Here is an 18,253-nt window from a genome sequence, read left to right as displayed (position 1 = left end):
ATATCTTTTACGAGGCTATATTCTAAAAACTCTCATTTGATGACTCATCAACTACATGAGCATGTATAAAAACCATTGATATATCTTTCTTCATTTAATTTAGGGATATTCAGGAATATTTCATAGTGAAAGATGGTGGTTTTTGTTATAAATTATGTTTAATTTAAAGACAATCTCATGAAAAGAAAAAAGAGACAGAAGTTTAACAGAGAATGAATTAGAACGCTTATGTTTATCATTTAAAAATTATATTCAAAGGAGTCGGATTGTTTTTTTTTGTCAATAGATTCCTTGAATTTCAATGTCTTTTCATAAGACTCTTTAAGTTGAAGTTTTAAATCTGAGACAGTTTCTATAATCCAAATCATGTAATGGATTTTGATCAAAGATGTTTCTACAAAGCTATATACCCAACCGGCTCCAATCATTTGATGATTTTTCAAAGTACCACCACACAGACATGTACAAAAACACCCATAAATTCATGAAAAACTAATTTTCTCACATTCTATTAAATTAATTTTGATTCTTGTCCAGAATTCCCCCATATTAACAAAACAAAAGCATAAAAAAATCTGTATGATATGCGTATGCATGACAAAGCGAAAATATCATATTCCAAAAATACGTCAATTGATAAAGTAGTTTTATTTTAAACTAATAAAATCAAATTTTATGAGTAGCAGACGAAACGTTGTGAAAATCAAACTCAAGATGAGAACAGTAGTCTGATGAATAATAATATGATTGATCAAATAGTTTTAATTTTATAAAGAAAACCAGTTTTAAGCGATTAATGGAAATTTATAGACATTACAACATAAACATAGTAAGTTTGAATTGAGTTATCTCCCTTCGTTTATATATATATATATATATTTTTTTTTAGATGTTTTCAAAATGGAAGACAAGTCGCTCTTGTTTATTATAAAATTTGATTTTCTTATTTAGAAGTAAAACTTACTTAAGTTTACTTAATTTTCAGAATATTATATTTTTGCTTTATAACAGGTATGTCCACCATACAGATTTAAAAAAAAAATTTTTTTTTAAATATAGGGGAATTCTTGATAACTGTTCTGGGCTATTCGTTCTGATCTGTGTTGACTAGACAATATCTAGCAGTATCAGATCAAATTAAGATGTGAAATTTATCATGAAAATCCTCTACAAAAATGTACATATTTTATTCATTGTAAATAAAAAAGTCATATATACTCACCAAATATTCAAAGACTAGAGTAAGAGACTTATCTGTATGAATTATGTCATGTAATGTAACAATGTTTGAATGCTTTAACTCTCTCAACAAGGACACTGAAATCAGATTTAAAAAAAGGGAAAAGTTAGAAAGGAAATTGTTCAAAACAAAAACAAAAAATGAGGAAGAAAATTATAAAGAATGAAAAATAAATCTTATTTTTTTTATACATCGGAAACTATTTTGGGTGCTTGTGCAGTATAATAGAATTTCGAATAAATGCATTTCAGTTAATAAACACTATTACATACTTACCTGTCATGTAAAAATTAGCATAAATTCCAAAAATTATTACAAATATTGGTCACACAATTCTTCCACATTAAAAACATATATTATAGTCAGCTAACATACTTCTTAACGTGGTTGCTACTGAAAGCGGTAACAAGGCAAATCAGTTTCTTCACTTTTATTGTTATTCAGTATTTCTATTGTAAAGTAATTTATTGAAATAAAACATAAGAAAAAGGGCATTATTGAAAAATATACAATAAAAATTAACAAAATTATACCAATAAAAGTAACATAATTAGTCTTTATTGGCACTTTTAATAACAAAATTAAAAAATAAGTTTTTATTTTATTTGAAATCTTATACGAAATATGTTTATGAAATTATAAAAATATGTGTTGTATTTGAATTTTAAAAATAAGCTTTTTATTTGAATTTATACAATAATATGTTTGTGAAAGTATAAAAATAAAATTATTGAAATCAAAATAACAAAATTTCAAACATCATAAAAAAAAACGTATCCAATACATAATATTTCCAAAATAGTTTAAAAAGATTTTTCAATAAATCTTTAAAAAAAATTAAAAAATGAGTGCAAAATAATTTTCAAAATGAATAAAACTAATTTCAATAATTTTTAATTAAAATAAGATAAAAAAAAAACTCTTCAATGTTTATTAAATAAAAGAAGAATGATCGAAAAAATGTAATAAAATGAGTACATGCACAGAGGAGATATAGGTGTGAGAGAACCCCCCACCCCCCGAAGGAACCGATTTGCCTCGTCACTGCTTTTGGTAGGAGCACTGTCGGAAGTTAGGAAGTACGTTAGCTGAATATAACAAAAACTTGGTAATTTGATAAATTCTATTTTGATTTTGTAATTCTTTTTCTACTGGATCATTTTCTGTAATTTTTGGAATTCATGCTAGTTTCACTATGACACAAACATAAGTATATGATAATGTTTTTAACTGAAATGCATCTGTTTGAAATTCTATTATACTGCACAAGTACCCTATTTTGATTAGAGTAATGAAGAAATTATATAGCAATAGTTGATAATACAATTAATGCTTGCTATGAAAAAAAAAAGAAAACGTCTGTATTACCTGACATTAAGATTAGAGATCAAAGATTACAGGTTGTGTATTTTGTTCGTACAATGTTTATGCTAAAATATTTTATGAAAGAATTTATTTATTCTTAAAATCTTTTACAATAATTGCAAGTAATTAATAGAGTGGATAATTTTGTTCAATTTCATTGAGATTGAGAAAAAAAAACAAAAAAACAGCATATTATATATAAAAAACAACAAAACATTAAAAACTTCCAGACAATGCTGGGTAGGTGTAGCTAGTATATTATGAATTTGTGAAACGTTAGTCATTAACTATGAACATAATTTAAAACCAACAAACAATTGATAGAATAAGTACTTAATAATAATAATAAAAAAATCAATAAATTATTGGTGGCTATCATAGTAATGAAAAATGTGCAAAAAATTTAACATAACAAAAAAAAATCAACTTGATAGTACCACAGATGTGATTAGTCAGTAAACATAAATTCGTTTCAGAATTGTTGGGATGAGGATTGATAATTTGCATCATTTTGGTTTATTTGGATTAGTCTTTATACTCAAGATATTATTCTTAAAATGTTTTGGCCGATATAACTCACAACCTTCTTCAGGTGAATCTTGTTGAACTCAAACTGTACAGAAGTTTGAATGGAACCCTAGAAAAGTAGTCTGAAATGCATCTGTTTGAAATTCTATTATACTGCACAAGCACCTTATCTTGATTAGAGTAATAGAGAATAATACAAATGTTGATTAGTATAAGAAACAAAATTAAATATTTGCCTTCTCGTATCGCAGTACATGGTGCCCCTTCTTCATGTTCAAGACGAATTTCTTTCAGTGCTACCAAATTGTCAGTCAATCTGCTTTTTCCTTTAAAAACTGTAGCATATGTACCCTGCATAAAAAAAGATAAAATCAACATAAGATAATAAAATTCAGAGATTGTACTAATACCGAATATGAGGCAATTAGTTAAACTTGAAATAGTCTACTTAATCGCGGCTATTTCAAATTCATAATCTAAGTTGCCATCAAGTAAACTGAAGAAACAATGGTTAACAATAACATTTCACGTTTATTTACAGCTTGACAGTTGTACATTAACAATGGTTAAACACATGTAATACATGAACATATAAAAGGAAATCATTAGGAGAAATGAATCCTAAACAACGATTAAAAATGTTTATGGCAGAAGTTTACAAATGTCATGTGAACAAACATCTTACTACTTAAACCCTCCACAATCCTCTACATAGTAGCCCCTTACAACCAAGTAGGTATATGCCTTGTAAGGGGGATGGGGTAAAAAAAAAAAAAAAAAACCTATATGAATTGTAGCTAGTTACCACTTGTATTATCACTTAAGCCGAAATAGAAATGTATGGATGCATGGAAATGCAAAATGACTCACAGTTTCACTGATGGCGATATGACACTCAAAAATATAAGAAAAACGTCATCTGGTACCTTGACCAGTGTCTGAGAGTTGAACGACTCGATCAAATGTAACCTAACAGGAAAAACTGTGAGGTTTAGAAAGCATGTTCAGAAATAGGGTAACGGATAGGTCCATAATTTTTTAAAGTCATGCCAATAAAAGAGTATTCTCGCTTTTGAGTTTCCTAAGACGATAATATGATCTGTATTGGTGGGGGTTGTGGATTAAGTTTGATTTCGCGTGTACGGATGGTATACGTCACTGTTTATAAGTTTTTTCCTATTTTAACCCATTGTTCATTTTCATTTGTTAGTTTAGGTCAAGTTTACAACAGCTACGACCATAGTACTATGTTGCACATGAGCGAATGCTAGGCTCCCACTAATTTGGCATTTTAAAAGCGCAGATGAATGACAGGGCTAATGAGTCAGTAGATTTGTGCTGCGCGCCTTGCTGAGAACGTTAGCTCTGACTCTTATTGAGACTGAAGGTTTCTAAGGGGAAGTCAGCTTTGTGTTGCCTATGATGGTATAGACACGTTGCCTCATTATCTAGTCGGATAAATAGATGTACAGACATCTCAATAGAGTGTAATTGCAGAAAAGGCAGGCCAAAGATGACTTGGAATGATGCAAGAATAACTCGAAACAATGACTCATTGAAAGTTGAAACTAACATAAATGACACAAGTTTATGAAGAAAATCACTTTGTACCGCCATGGCAAACCTGCAATCCACATCCAATGTAGAAAAAAAATGCTAAACATAGAAATTATTATTTTTGCTCATAGCTGGAGGGAGATATATATTTCACAACATTGTCAATGCATAAATGATCACAATCCATTACTCTGCTTCTGAGCAAGCATTTTTTTTAAACGCTTACAGCACAGCTTTGCCTGTTAGATGCAATTAGAAATATAACCTATCAGCTCTCAAACAATAATCATGGAAAAAAAAAAAATTTACAAAGTCTGAAACGATATCCATTGAACCAATCATATACTCCCATTAATGGTTTAACAATGCGCAACAGAATAAAATTATACCATTTAAAATAGATTTTCCAATTACTCACCTCACCCAATTTATCCAGTTTGAGGTAGGATTCCATTTTTCCAAACCCAATTTCAGACTGGAAATAAATGACAATACATTTTTGAAAACAATTATAAATTGCATAGTAACGATTCTAATCAATATCTTACCAAGCTGTTACTCTTGTGACTATTGTACAGTTCAAATAACTGTATTAAAAATATAAGTAAAAATTTATTGATGAAGAGCTGAAATGGAACTATTCGCAGTGTTTCAATGGTTATTATACTCACCATCAAATACATGCGACTACTTTTTATGTTTTTAAAACAAATTATTGACAAAAAATTTTTTATTTTAATAAATATAACAAAAAAAAAAACGGGTTTAAATAAACCTTTTAATTTAAACGTAAATACAATTTCAAACAAATGAAAAATAAACAAAGAAATTCAATGAAGTGGAAATCGAGTTTATCATTTTTTTGCTACAACAAAACAATTCAGTGCAATTAAAAGTAATCAAAAGCAATTAATGCAGTTTCAAAAATATATAAAAATAAATTATACTTGCTATTTTTCTTATACGAAAAGAAAATATTTCTATATAAAAATGCATTGTAAAATATTAAACCATGTGTACATTACTTTTTAAATGAAACAATTAAATAAATATAATGCTTACTTTAAATACATATCCACTAATAAAATTAATTAATTGATAAAATAAATGTACATTCATAACATTGAGAAAAATAATTTTTTTTAAATTCTCAATTTTTCTTTATAAATTATTTTTTATGAACATATTGACAGAATTTTGAAAGTAAACATTTAAATGATAAAATAATTAAACAACTTCAGTAAATGAATTTTAATTTTTTATTTAAAACTAGCATAGGTGCCTGGCGTTGCCCGAGTGTTTGGAGGTGTGTGTTGAGAAAAATAAAAGTGGTAGTAGAAAGGCAGGCTCGAACCTGTACGGCAAAGGAAGAAAAGAATGGGAAAAAAACCTGACGTCTTTGCTGTTACGACCATTGCCAAACCGGAAGTGACGTAGGTTTAAATTAAGGCTAGCTTCAAAGCGATGCTGATCTTGTGAAAATCTGTCGCCTCTGTCGAAAGTTTTAGGCAGACATGCAAACATGCATACATACATTTATATATTGGTAGCTCAAATTTTCGACCCAAACTGATTAAAAAGCTTGCCCTATCTCTGAATACCTTTTATGTAAAATTTCAAATGTTTAGACCAGAAATTGTCTGAGTAATTTGGTAGAGACTGCAGAGGTCAAATTTTTTAACTTTGACCCCTATTATGACCCCTTAACATTTATTGTTTTGGGCTAAAATCAAGTTATTAAGTTAGATCCATGTCCAAGGAACCTATATCTAAAATTTCAATTGTTTAGACCCAAAATTGTCGGAGGAGTTTAGTAGAGTTCTCAAAGGTCAAATCGTTGAACTTTGACGCCATAACAGCCAAATTTCTGACTGAAAACGGATTACAAAAATTTTCCCAAATCTCAGTACCCTGTATATCAAAATTTCGAGTTTGTAGACTGAAAATTGACAGAGTTATTGCATAGGAAAATGTACACAGACAGACAGACACATTCACTTTTATAGATATATAGATTAAATTCAGTGAAACCACTTTTATAACAACAACCGAACAATAACAATATTTGCTGTTATGTTACACTTACATATTTGTTTCAAGAATATTGTAAGGGTAACATTTTATTTGGTTGTAGTCAAGATTGCTTGTTTTGATTTTTGCTGTTCATTTGGCTGGATAATTAACTATGGTCAAGCAGACAAAAAAAAAACATTCTTAACATGGGGCAAATGGAAGGAGCTTTCACGTTATCAGAGAGGAAGATAATCATTAATCAGAAAGGATCATATCCTGTTTGTCATCACATCTGTGGAGCAGAAACTGGAAGCAAAAAAAGCGACAGATAATCTTGATTATAACCTTTCAGACTTTTCTTTATTCTTTTTTTTTTTCAATGATATTAATATTAACTAGCGGGACCTGTGGAAATTCCACAGGGGACCCATTCATATGTAATATATTGATGTAGGCATTCTGTAGATGTTCAGTGTAAATGGAGACGCTCTGATATTATTGTAGCTCTTTTGTTAAAACTGCAAAATATCCAAGCAAGCATGAACGTCTGGTAAAGCCCGGTCGTAAAGTACGCTTAAATATGATATTTTAATTCTTGCAGATTTTGTATATATTATTATAGACTTAATGTTCTATCGATTTTTATGTTATAAAGTTGCGATTTCATAAATAAAAAATATATCCATATCAGTTGAGTGCATTGAATCGAAACCGAAATAAAAACTTATGAAGAATTCTTGATAATATTATTTATAAAAAAAAATAAATGATTTAAATGCCATCAGCTATAGTAGAAACCGAAACCAAAACTTATGAAGAATTTTTGGTAAAATTATTTATGACAAAAAATAGAAGAACATAACAATTAAATGACCCGGATGTAAGCGTGACACACAAAACACACATGTTATCGCATTAATATATAGATTAAAGTAACAAAAAGTAACATTTTTAATGATTAAAATGTTAAGCTTAGTTAAAAAAAAATAAAAAAATAAAAAAAGTATGTATAAAAAATACATTACTCAGGCCGACTTAAATATTATGATAAAGTTAAGATTATTCTTTTTTTTTTTTTTTAATGACTTCTCATTTTTAAAAAATTTTTGTCTGCATAAATATGAAAAAATATTAAGCAAATAAAAATATCTAAAATACAAAATTTATTTATTTAAAACTAATGAAAACAGGAGAGAATAGCTTGAAGTGGAATGCCAAGATCTTTCCTTCATTTTTATTTCATTGTAAAATTTACTTGAAGAAAGTAATAAAGGGATAGAATTTACCAAACAAAATAGACAGTAAAAGCACATTTATTTTTTTTTACTTTTCTTTAAGATATATCTAGTAAATTACATTTAAGTAAAATGAATTATTGATCATTGAGTTTAATTTTAACTGGAGCTTTAAAATATATCCTGGAAACTTGTTTTTTTAATTTTTTAATTTTTTAAAAATGCATAGAAATTAATTTCACTGAAGTAGAATTCTTTTAGATCAGTAACAAACTTTTCCTTATATATCATGAACCAATACCAAATCTTCAAAAGTTCAATATTCACAACTATAATAATTTAAGAATAAGATTGAATAATAGTTAATTATTTTTTTACACATTTAAGCAATTAAAATACCATTGCTTATAAATCTTGCCAGCAGTCTAAAAAGTTAGGCTTTTAAATGCATAAATGATTGATTGAATATACTTACCAGAGATTTTCGCCGAGATCTCCGACTGAGTTGACCCTCTGGACTAATGCTCGTATGAGCGAGGTAATTTTCCGGAAGACGCATGTCTGCAGGCAAAGAGAGACGCTTCAATGCCTCCTGGAAAAGTAAGGGAGAAAAAAAAAAGATTAAATAATATCAAACTATAAGGATTGTCTTTATAAACAGTTTACATTTCGCTGAAGGAAACAAAAAAGAAAAGATAATTGCAATGGAGAAATAAATAAAATACAAAACTTAAAGACAAACAAAAGAAAATGTTAAAATAAATTAATATTAATAGTAAAACAAGAACATATCAAAAGGTTTTAAAAACTGTATATTTTCAAATATCAAAAATCAAGTGCAATGATTGCAATTTTTCAAAACATTAAGCCAATATTTTCTATTCAGAAACATGAAAAAGGAAAAAAAATGATTGCATTAATTTAAAACAAAAGCCAATGTATTTACAACAGAACAAAATAATACAATTCATCATGTCAGCTATTTTTAATGTCAATTTTTATTTTTTCCTGGGTAATAAATAATTAAACACAAAAACTTGTGTTTTAAAAAATTATCTCAAATATAGATGGTTTTTGTCCAGAATTCCCTCTATATTAAAAAAAGACAAATAAAAAAAATCTGTTTGGTGTACCCATGACAGAACGAAAACCTCACTTTCAAAAATCAAGTAAATTGATCAAGTAATTTTATTTTTAACTAAAAAAAAATCAAATTTATATAACCAAAAAGAAGCTGTCTCACGTAGCTATTTTGAAGAAAAAAGGGCAGAAAACTTCATAGTAATTAAAACTTGCAAGTTGAGCCTTGTAATGCCTACAATTTTCCATTAATTACTTAAAATCGTTTAAAAATGATTTTCTTTATAAAGATAAAACTACTTTATCAATTTACACAATTTGGAATATGATTTTTTTCGTTTCAGTATGAGTACATACAAATCTTTTTTTTTTTTTTTTTTTTTTTAATATAGGGTAAGGGGAATTTTGGACAACTATCATATAGATTATTATTTAAGAGAATTACTTAAAACATTATAAAAATCGATATTTTAACATACAAGGAAATAAAGTTTTACTGTTACTAATACTTTACAAGTAGGACTTTTTTTTAACATAAGTTTCAACAAATCAGGGTAGTTCTTATTTTAAATCACATTAGATGAAATTATATGCATTGCTAGTCGTGTGTTATAGTCTTGTGGATGGTGTGAAATTGACAAAGCAATAGAAACAATCATTGGCTTTCACACTAACATAATAGGAATAATGGAAATTAATCATATTACAATAAATAATCTTGTAGTAAAGATGGAGGCTCCAATCATTTGTAGTTAAATAGAAAATATAGAAGGTTTGTATCGACAAAAATGAAAAGATGGAAATGAATCAATATGTCTAGAAGAAAGCTTGTTGACAACTGAGAAGACGGCGTGATAATGCAATGTTTCTGAACTTCCAGATCAGTCAGTCATGTAGACAAAGCAGTTGTAATTGGAAGGTACTGGAGGCAGTTAATATATGACAGAATTTTACAATTTCTATGGAAGAAAACATTTAATGTAAGTGCAAATAAATGGATGAACCAAGGAAAGGTCTATCATGCACATGTATGTGCAACATGATGATGTATGGAAGTGAAACTTGACCAATGAGGGTTGACGACATTCGTTACATGAGGAAGGATATAAAAATGGGACGAAGAATGCGAGTCTTGAAGACAGGTTTAGTTCCGATGATCTTGGAGGAAAAATTAAATCAAGACAATAGAGAGAGATGTGTGCAGAACAGGAGACTCCAATAGTATGGCTACATTAAAAGAATGGATGAGAATTCTTAGGTCGGTAGATGAAGAATAGTTAGAGTAATAGTTCCAGTTCACAGGGGAAGGACAAGGAAAACATGGGAAGAAGTGATAAAAATAAACCAGAGAAAAAGACGGACAAATAAAGATCTGATCAGAGATGGGTTAGTTCGGAAGTCAATTTCTTAAAGCTGTCCAACATATGTCAGTATATGAAATGGACATTAAACCAAACATGATGATGATGATGGCAACCTGATCAAAGAATTAGTTTATAGGTTAAATTTCAAAAGGAGCCATTTTTGAGCAATTCATATTCAGTGTATTTAAACTGATGAATACGAGTTGACAAGTCTTAAATAACTTGTTAAATCCATTTGGATCCTATCTCTACTTTAATTTCAAAAAGTATTTGATGCCGAAGATATAAAACTAATGTGGGATCTTTTTATGAAAAACATGTTAATTGCATAAGCAGTAAATTATCAACAGGGAGATACGTGGAAAATTAGAAAAAAGGTTTTCATAGATTGAAATATCACAGTATGGAACTAGATAGCTTTATCATGTGTCCTAGTTCGGTATTGAGAAAAGTAGGCTGCAATATTCAAAGATGCTGTACTTGCTTGGGAGGAAGCCAGATCAACCAAGGGTGATAGTCATTATAAGCATAGATAAGTCTATATTAAAGGAGCTTTGTCACAAGATAGCCAGAGGAAGCCAAACTGTTTTGTTCTCTTGCTCTTTGTATCTGACACAGTCAGGACGTATATCTTTTCTAAACAGAACAAGACCAGACATTGCTCAGAATTGAATAAGAAATCCAACCCATAGCACCATATCTTTTTATCCTTATTTTTCTTCTTTTTACATTTTATAATCTTAAATCTTTGAAATGGAGCCTGAAGGATAAATTCAGCATTACTTAATGCCTTCACATGCAATCAAAGTGAGATTAACTGAAATTAATTTCAGTAAATTCAGTCTTTAGCCTCCCAGAGTTATATTCAACACTTCTGGGGAATTAAGGAAGATATCTAGGCACTTTTGCTTCAAGCTCTGATCTCATTATTAATATTTTTATTATTTTTAAGTTATAAATAAAAAAAAAAAAACATTTCCTTTTTGTAGATGCCAAGTGTGAACACAGATTTCATGATGTTATACTTGCTTTAAACAAAATAAAATAAATATATTACGTAAATGAAAATATCTTTGAGCCATCCGACTAGCAGCAACAATCTTACCTCTTCACTATAAAAGTCCCTAGATGCTGGAAGATTTTCTACCTTAATAGCTTTTTTTCCTCAAACCGCTTTTTTTTTCTTTTTTTTTTTAGAATTCCTTTCCTGCTCACAGTTTCCTTGATAATTTCCAATATGTACAAATTTAAATGTAATGTGAACAAAGAGCTCGCTGCTGCCCAATCTCCTACTCACAATTGCTGCTCTATAAATGTGACCCTTACCACAGAAACTCCTTATGCTTCAGTGGCAATATCTGGTTTAAGATAAATAAAAATATTTAAAAAAAAATTTTTTTTTTTTTTTTTTTAAATTACCTTCGCCATTTGGAGGGGTCCTATTAACTGGAGCATCCTCATCCACAAGAATGTTCCAACACTACTAAATAGGCATTCTCTTTCTCAATTCAGAGTACTTCTTTTGAAACAAGTTGAGTTTTCCCATTACAAACAAACCTTTTGTTTAACTTTGCCTTCGTAGGGAGACAAATAAAAAGGGACAGGTGTTGGTAACAATTGTTTACAAAAGCTATCCGATATGTCAGTCATATTTGTTCTTTGCGAATCAACGCAATTGAATGTCCTATCACAAAGAGAGGAAATTCATGGAAATTGATTAAAAAAAATAAAAATAAAAAAAAGAAAACGAACATCTGTTATATTTTAATAACATTCACAAAACTATTGCGTAAATTATCTATTATTTTAAACTTATTTTTGCCTGAATAAAACGGGTTCGATAATTTCCATGTGAAGTGGTTTCATATTCATATTTCATTTATTTGTGATGACGTTATTATAATTTCGCTTTTTATATTTAGTAGCTTTTAATTTTGTGTTTCACCATTGTTAACTTGACAAAATAATGGGAAAGTCATTTTGAAAGATTCTGAGACACAGATTCTCTGGTATATCCAGACAATCTCGTGGAGAGCCATTCTTGTAATAGAAAAATGATCCAAAAAGGGATGGCAAAATTTTTTTTTTTTTAAATAAATAAATGAATAAAATAACTATTGTAGAGAAAATTATCCAATCGCGAATATTAAATATATGTGTTCCAAACAAAAATTGGCAGCATCAATCCAGTTAGAGAAGCTTTGAATTGTACAGAATTTCAGATAAATAATTGTAGTATCAATCCAGTCAGGATCAGCAGAGCTTACTTCTCTTCTTGTGTCAAGACAAAAAGTATGATTGAAAAATTCAAAGGGATTCAGTATATTTATACAGTGATTGGTTCCTTCTTATCACCCCTGGTCTAATATTGTGCCAAAAATATTGCAACAGTCTTTTTTTTTTATATTCTCTTGTAGTTTTTTTTTTTTTTTTTTGATAGGCATAACCACTTCTCAAGGTCCAGAGACCACTCGAGGATAAGGGTTAAGAGTGTACAGTAGTCAATTGGACAATATAGTAATCGTTAGTAATGGAAATTCGGTAAATTTGTTAACTTAAGTGGAACAGGTCATCAAGAACTTGTTTACATTGGACTTGAAGACAACCATATTGTAGTCTGGAAAGCAGGAAAATGGAAGACAGTTCCACAGACGAGCAGTTCTAAGAAAGAAGCTTTGTTCATGGAATCTACGTGTAGGTTTAGGCACAGATAAAGAGTGGGGGGAATTATTGATAGTGTTTTCAGCTAGTACTAATGGTCCACTATTTATCAAGGCCAACAGCTACTTAAGGTTAAGGATTAGTGAGATTTTCAATAGGAACGGTACTATAAATGGATTGAGAACTAAGATTAATTCGTGGTTTTTCGGACATTGGACTTGAAAACAACCATGTTGTTTGCAAGGAAACATTTCTGCAGCTACATCTTCCATAAGTAGGAAGTTTGTGGAAAGAAACTTTGTTCAAGAAAGTTCCATTTGATTTTTGATACACAGAGGAAGAAAAGAGAATACTTTGCAGTGTTAGTAGAAAGATGAATTCTTGCTGAGAAGGTTTTTTTGGGAAAGAATCAGAGTTTGAAGCTCAGTCAAGAACTTACCATGAAAAAAATTTAATATAGCAAAGAAAGACTAGCAATCTCTCTCCTGTGAGAAAGAGGCTGCAGGAGAAAAAAGAGATCATTTCTCACTAGTTGATTTTGTACTCTGATTTGGGATGCCTGATGCCTACAGATGTTAGAAAAAAGCAAGAGAGGTTCAACCAAAAATATTCTTTTAATCTTATAGCTTTAGTGTTTAATCTTAGGCAATCTAATTAAAAGGAAAAATAAATCTCCAAATCTTAACCTTTGGGACACAAACTGAAAACTGCCTAATAGAACAAATTTTTGCAAAAACCAGACATCTAAGATTTATAGGCACCTCTAACCCGTTGTGTAAAACACCATCATTAACACATAAAGCAGTGACATCATCATTTCGTGTGTTTACTATAGTCTGGGTCAATTTCTATGGAAGATCATTTATGCAGAAATTTATGAATAAATAAAATGTACAATAAAAAAAATGGATAAAAAAACAATATAAGACTTACGTTTTGTAAAACAAATAGATTTTTAATAACGAACTACACCGAAGATAAAATTAATTTTAACCTGTTCTGTTGATACACGTATCTAAAGATGCTGCTGCTTAGGCGTCCATACTTTTTTGGAAAAAAAGGCGCAAAATTTGACTATCACCCTCAGTCATTTTAAATAATCCAATCCAAACAAATGTTTTTTTAGTCGATTTTGCTTTTGCAATTTTTATTATCTCAAGAATTCTATTATATGAATATTTTTTTGATTGGAAACCTGTTATATAAAAAAAATCTGTTTAAACTTCATATCGTGTAATATTTGAATTTATGATCATTTAAAGCTTTTTAAAAATAATTATTTTTTGGAATTCTGTTTTTTTTTTTTTGTTGTTGTAATTCAATTTGTAATAATGAATAAATATCGAAAATTTCAGGAAAATATTAATTATTTGATTTTTGTTAGATTTTTAAAACATGGGTGTGTCTACGGGTTAAAAAACGTCATTACATAGGAACGTTGTTTTAAAGCGTTGATAATGTAAACACGATTTTTGTCTTGTATTTTCATTATTTTTGTATGCCGTAAAAAATTAAAAAAAAAAAATAGCAATTTATTTAAAGTTTCTTTTAAATGGTAAAAAGTTAGGATGATAATATTAAATTACAATTACATTGTCTTACATACAGGGGGAGGGAGTTAAAACTGTGGCACGCATTGGAGGTACCTAAAGCGCATTGGAGGTACCTAAAAATTTACCAAACAAAACAAAAAAAAAAATGAAGAAGCTGCCCTTTTTGGGAGATATTTGTTTTTAATGCAAAATGTTTCTGGTACTCTCATGCTTCAAGTGGTTGTAAATTTAACAATAAACAAACTCCTCCTCAAAGAGAGAAGGTAAAGACTAGGAGAATGGATCTCCTAGAACTGAACAAAAATATGTCTGAATCAGATCGGTCTTCTGGCAAGGATCAAAATGTAATATGTTTTGATGCTGCATTTAGTCTATTCTGTCTTCAGTCATATAAGGAGAAGTCCTTCTAGACTGAAGTAGTTTTTATTTTTGTTCCAATCCATAGTGCCCTTTTTGGGGAGCTAGTTCTTTTCCCCTCACATTAAAAATCAACCTTGTGTCTAACTTTGCTCCCATGGTGAGGCAAGTAAATAGCAACCAGGCCACTGGTGAACTGATTGTTGAGAATGTAATCTCTATGCCAATCAAATACTTTCTTTTGTACAATGTTTGACCTTACTGACCAGGTTTCACAAGACACAAGAAATTGTATATGTAGTATTTGGCCGAGAGTCAAATTGCTGATCTGACACACAGGATTGGTTGGTTGGTTGGTTGTTTTTGTTTTACGGCATATCAACCCTTTCCGGGTTATTTAATGCCGAATACAAAGATTTTGAAGAAAATTTTTTTAATAGAATATGTTTGTTGTTTTCAAGTCGGTTTCTATTTAACCCATAGTTGGGACCCTAACAGGTACTACCACTCCGGGTCAGAGTGGGCCATGGGAGCAATGGCAATTAAAGGGTGGCTCCACACTCCCCAAAGCCCGCAAGCACGGGCCTCACCACCGGATATAGTTTAAGGTCATATCCAGGACCGACACACAGGAAGTGAATAAATGCATTTTTAGGGATGTCAGTCTCATGTGCATTTGTAACATTTGAAAAACTTTAAGAAAATCACAAAAAATATATATTAAAAATAAAGGATGCAACGATATATCTTGTAACCTTTAATGATTATTCGGTAGTAAACTGAAGACACAATTAAAAAATAAAGTCATTAAAAAAAATTTGAAGTAAAAAATAAATAAAATGAAACATTAGTTTCAATCTCTTAAAACTAAGTAAAAAGCAATAAATCTTAAACAACATGCAAGGATGCAGTTACGTGAAAAAAAAAACATTTTTTTTTTTTTTAAAGAAAAAAGAAAACATTAACGTGTATAATTTTTTGACAATCCACATGGTGACAGAAAACAAAGTGAAACAAAATCTAGCACACAAATAAATCGACTCCCTCCCCTCTGTTTATTTTTTACACTAAGTTTTATTACTAGCAGGGCTACCTGGCGTTGTCCGGGGCTATAAAAACAAAATAAGAGAAGTTAAAAAGTGTATGTAACATCTTTATATTAAAACCTCCGTCTCTCTCTATCTCTTCCCGTTTTACCATATCCCTCTTTCCCACACCTCTTTAACCTCTGTCCAGCCCATTCTCCTCTCTTGTTTTAATGTATTGAAAATAATGCAAATCATTCACATTTCCTTTATATAAAAGATAACTATTGAAAATAGTCGACCTCCCCCTGAATGATTTAAAAAAAAAAAAAAAAAATAGGTATTATTCACCCAGGGTCAAGAACATACCAACCTTGTGTCTGTTTGCTTTGTAATTTTTTTTTTTTTTTTTAAAGCTTGGTATGCAGACATACATACATACATACATACATACATACATACATACATACAGACAGACAGATGCTCTTTATATAATAAATTATAATTCTTCAGAATACTGTTTGCTATATAAGTTTGACATAAACTAATTCAATACAAACTTGATCTTTGAACCAATTTCTAGCTAAAAAATCTGTTTACAAATGCTAGTTAATATTAATGTCAGGAAAAAATACTTAAAATGCTGCACAAAACGACTTATTTGTATATAAAATCATTAATTTTTTTTTAAAACAATATATATGTGTAATTAAAAAAAAAAAAAAAAAACTTTACTATTGCCATTTAACTACGAGAGGTCACATTTCAATATGGCTGCAGCTTATTTACATGCTTATTAATGCATTCTAGTTGAAAAAAAAAAAAAAAACTTTTGATAAATGAAGTTTCTCAATGTGATAATTTTATTAGAAAGCCTCTAAAATTGTCTTTTTACGATTGTGACATGTTAAGTGTATTGGCATTAAAATCAATTTATATGAAATAAGAAAAAACACTTTTTAGATCAGTAAATTAGCGGACATACTGGCATATTACCAATATGGCCAGTCTGTGATAATAGTTGATACAAAAATTTGAATGCAAGAATATGTCAGATGCAAAGTATTTTAGTGAATTATATAAAAATAATTTATTTAAAACAATTACTTATTTTAGATTTTAATAATTATTTTACTATGTAATTCCTGTTTTTCTGCAACATAATTAAAAAAAAGTTTTTTTTCTTTTTAAATTAATTTTGATGTTGCAAAAACACAAAATTATGTTGGGAAACAAATATATAAGTAAGATACTTCTTTTCATGACATTTTACATTCAAATTTTTATATTGGCTAGTTTCATAGACCTGCCATATTGGAAATATGCCAGTATGTCTGCTAATTTACTAATTAAAATCCCCTCCCCCTATTTCATGTAATATTAAATGGATTTTAACACAAATACAGTTAGCATATAATAATCTTTTTTTAAAAATACAAATTTTGAATTACTGCATCACCTTTCCAATAAAATTATGTTTACCAACCTTTTTTGGGGGAGGGGGGGGGGTTGTCCACACATTTGGATAAAATGATTGTTAGTCTTAAATTGTACTTGTAGTTGGAAAATAAAATTTAATTAAAATCCATTTTACTGGCTTCCTTGCAATTAATTAAAAGGATGAATATTTGTTCATAATACATTAGTAACCACGTAAACAAGATGCAGGCATATTAAAAAATGGTCTCTTCAAATTTCTACAAAAGCAATATTTATGCTGATTGTGTAGTATAGTTAACAGGTGAAAACAGGGGCGAAGAAAACAACTTTACAACAAATAACTTACTAAATACAATAAAATTGAATTTTCTATTGATATGCATAGATTTTCAGTTTAGAACTTTTTTTTTTAACTTTTTATTTTATGTTATTTTTATTTTACAGATTTTGAAATGCAGCTTAGAAGGCTTTAAAAAATGTTGGTGTGAGATCGAATAATTTGGTATAATACAAAATATTTTGAAATAAATATTAAAACTTAACAGATTCATTTTGCTTTGACAAATAAGATCACTTGATCTTCATGATCTTGTTATTTAGAAATAATTAAGTGGGAAATAGTTATGGATCGAAATCTCTCCCCAGTATTTTACTTCTGCTATGTGCAAAGCAAAAATTATGAATAAAATAGCCCCAGCTGTACTGCGTTTTATTAATATATCTTGAAAGTTATTAAAGAAACTGATGACAAACTTAAAACAGTGAAACGGTTGGCAGAATGTGTCCAATAACCAAATGTGAGTATTGTCTCCAGCCATGGCCTATGTATCTACAG

General features: G+C 29.2%; 1 protein-coding gene across 25 annotated transcripts in view; it reads right to left on the bottom strand.

The window, feature by feature from the left end:
* Positions 1–18,253, bottom strand: part of LOC145276773 (cyclin-dependent kinase 17-like) — a 534,353-nt gene that overhangs the window by 25,918 nt on the left and 490,182 nt on the right. For all 25 annotated transcript variants that reach the window (XM_080128044.1, XM_080128029.1, XM_080128036.1 and 22 more), the window contains 4 exons: positions 8,414–8,530; positions 5,109–5,165; positions 3,370–3,484; positions 1,223–1,317 (listed from right to left, as the gene is read on the bottom strand). In XM_080128044.1, the coding sequence (XP_079984170.1) occupies positions 1,223–1,317; positions 3,370–3,484; positions 5,109–5,165; positions 8,414–8,530 (384 nt within the window). The remainder of the gene's footprint in view (positions 1–1,222; positions 1,318–3,369; positions 3,485–5,108; positions 5,166–8,413; positions 8,531–18,253) is intronic.

The sequence above is a fragment of the Euprymna scolopes genome, chromosome 5 (genome assembly GCF_053919585.1).
Source record: "Euprymna scolopes isolate OS-2025 chromosome 5, ASM5391958v1, whole genome shotgun sequence".
In the NCBI taxonomy this organism is placed as follows: domain Eukaryota; kingdom Metazoa; phylum Mollusca; class Cephalopoda; order Sepiida; family Sepiolidae; genus Euprymna; species Euprymna scolopes.
This window is presented reverse-complemented; position numbering and strand designations above follow the sequence as displayed.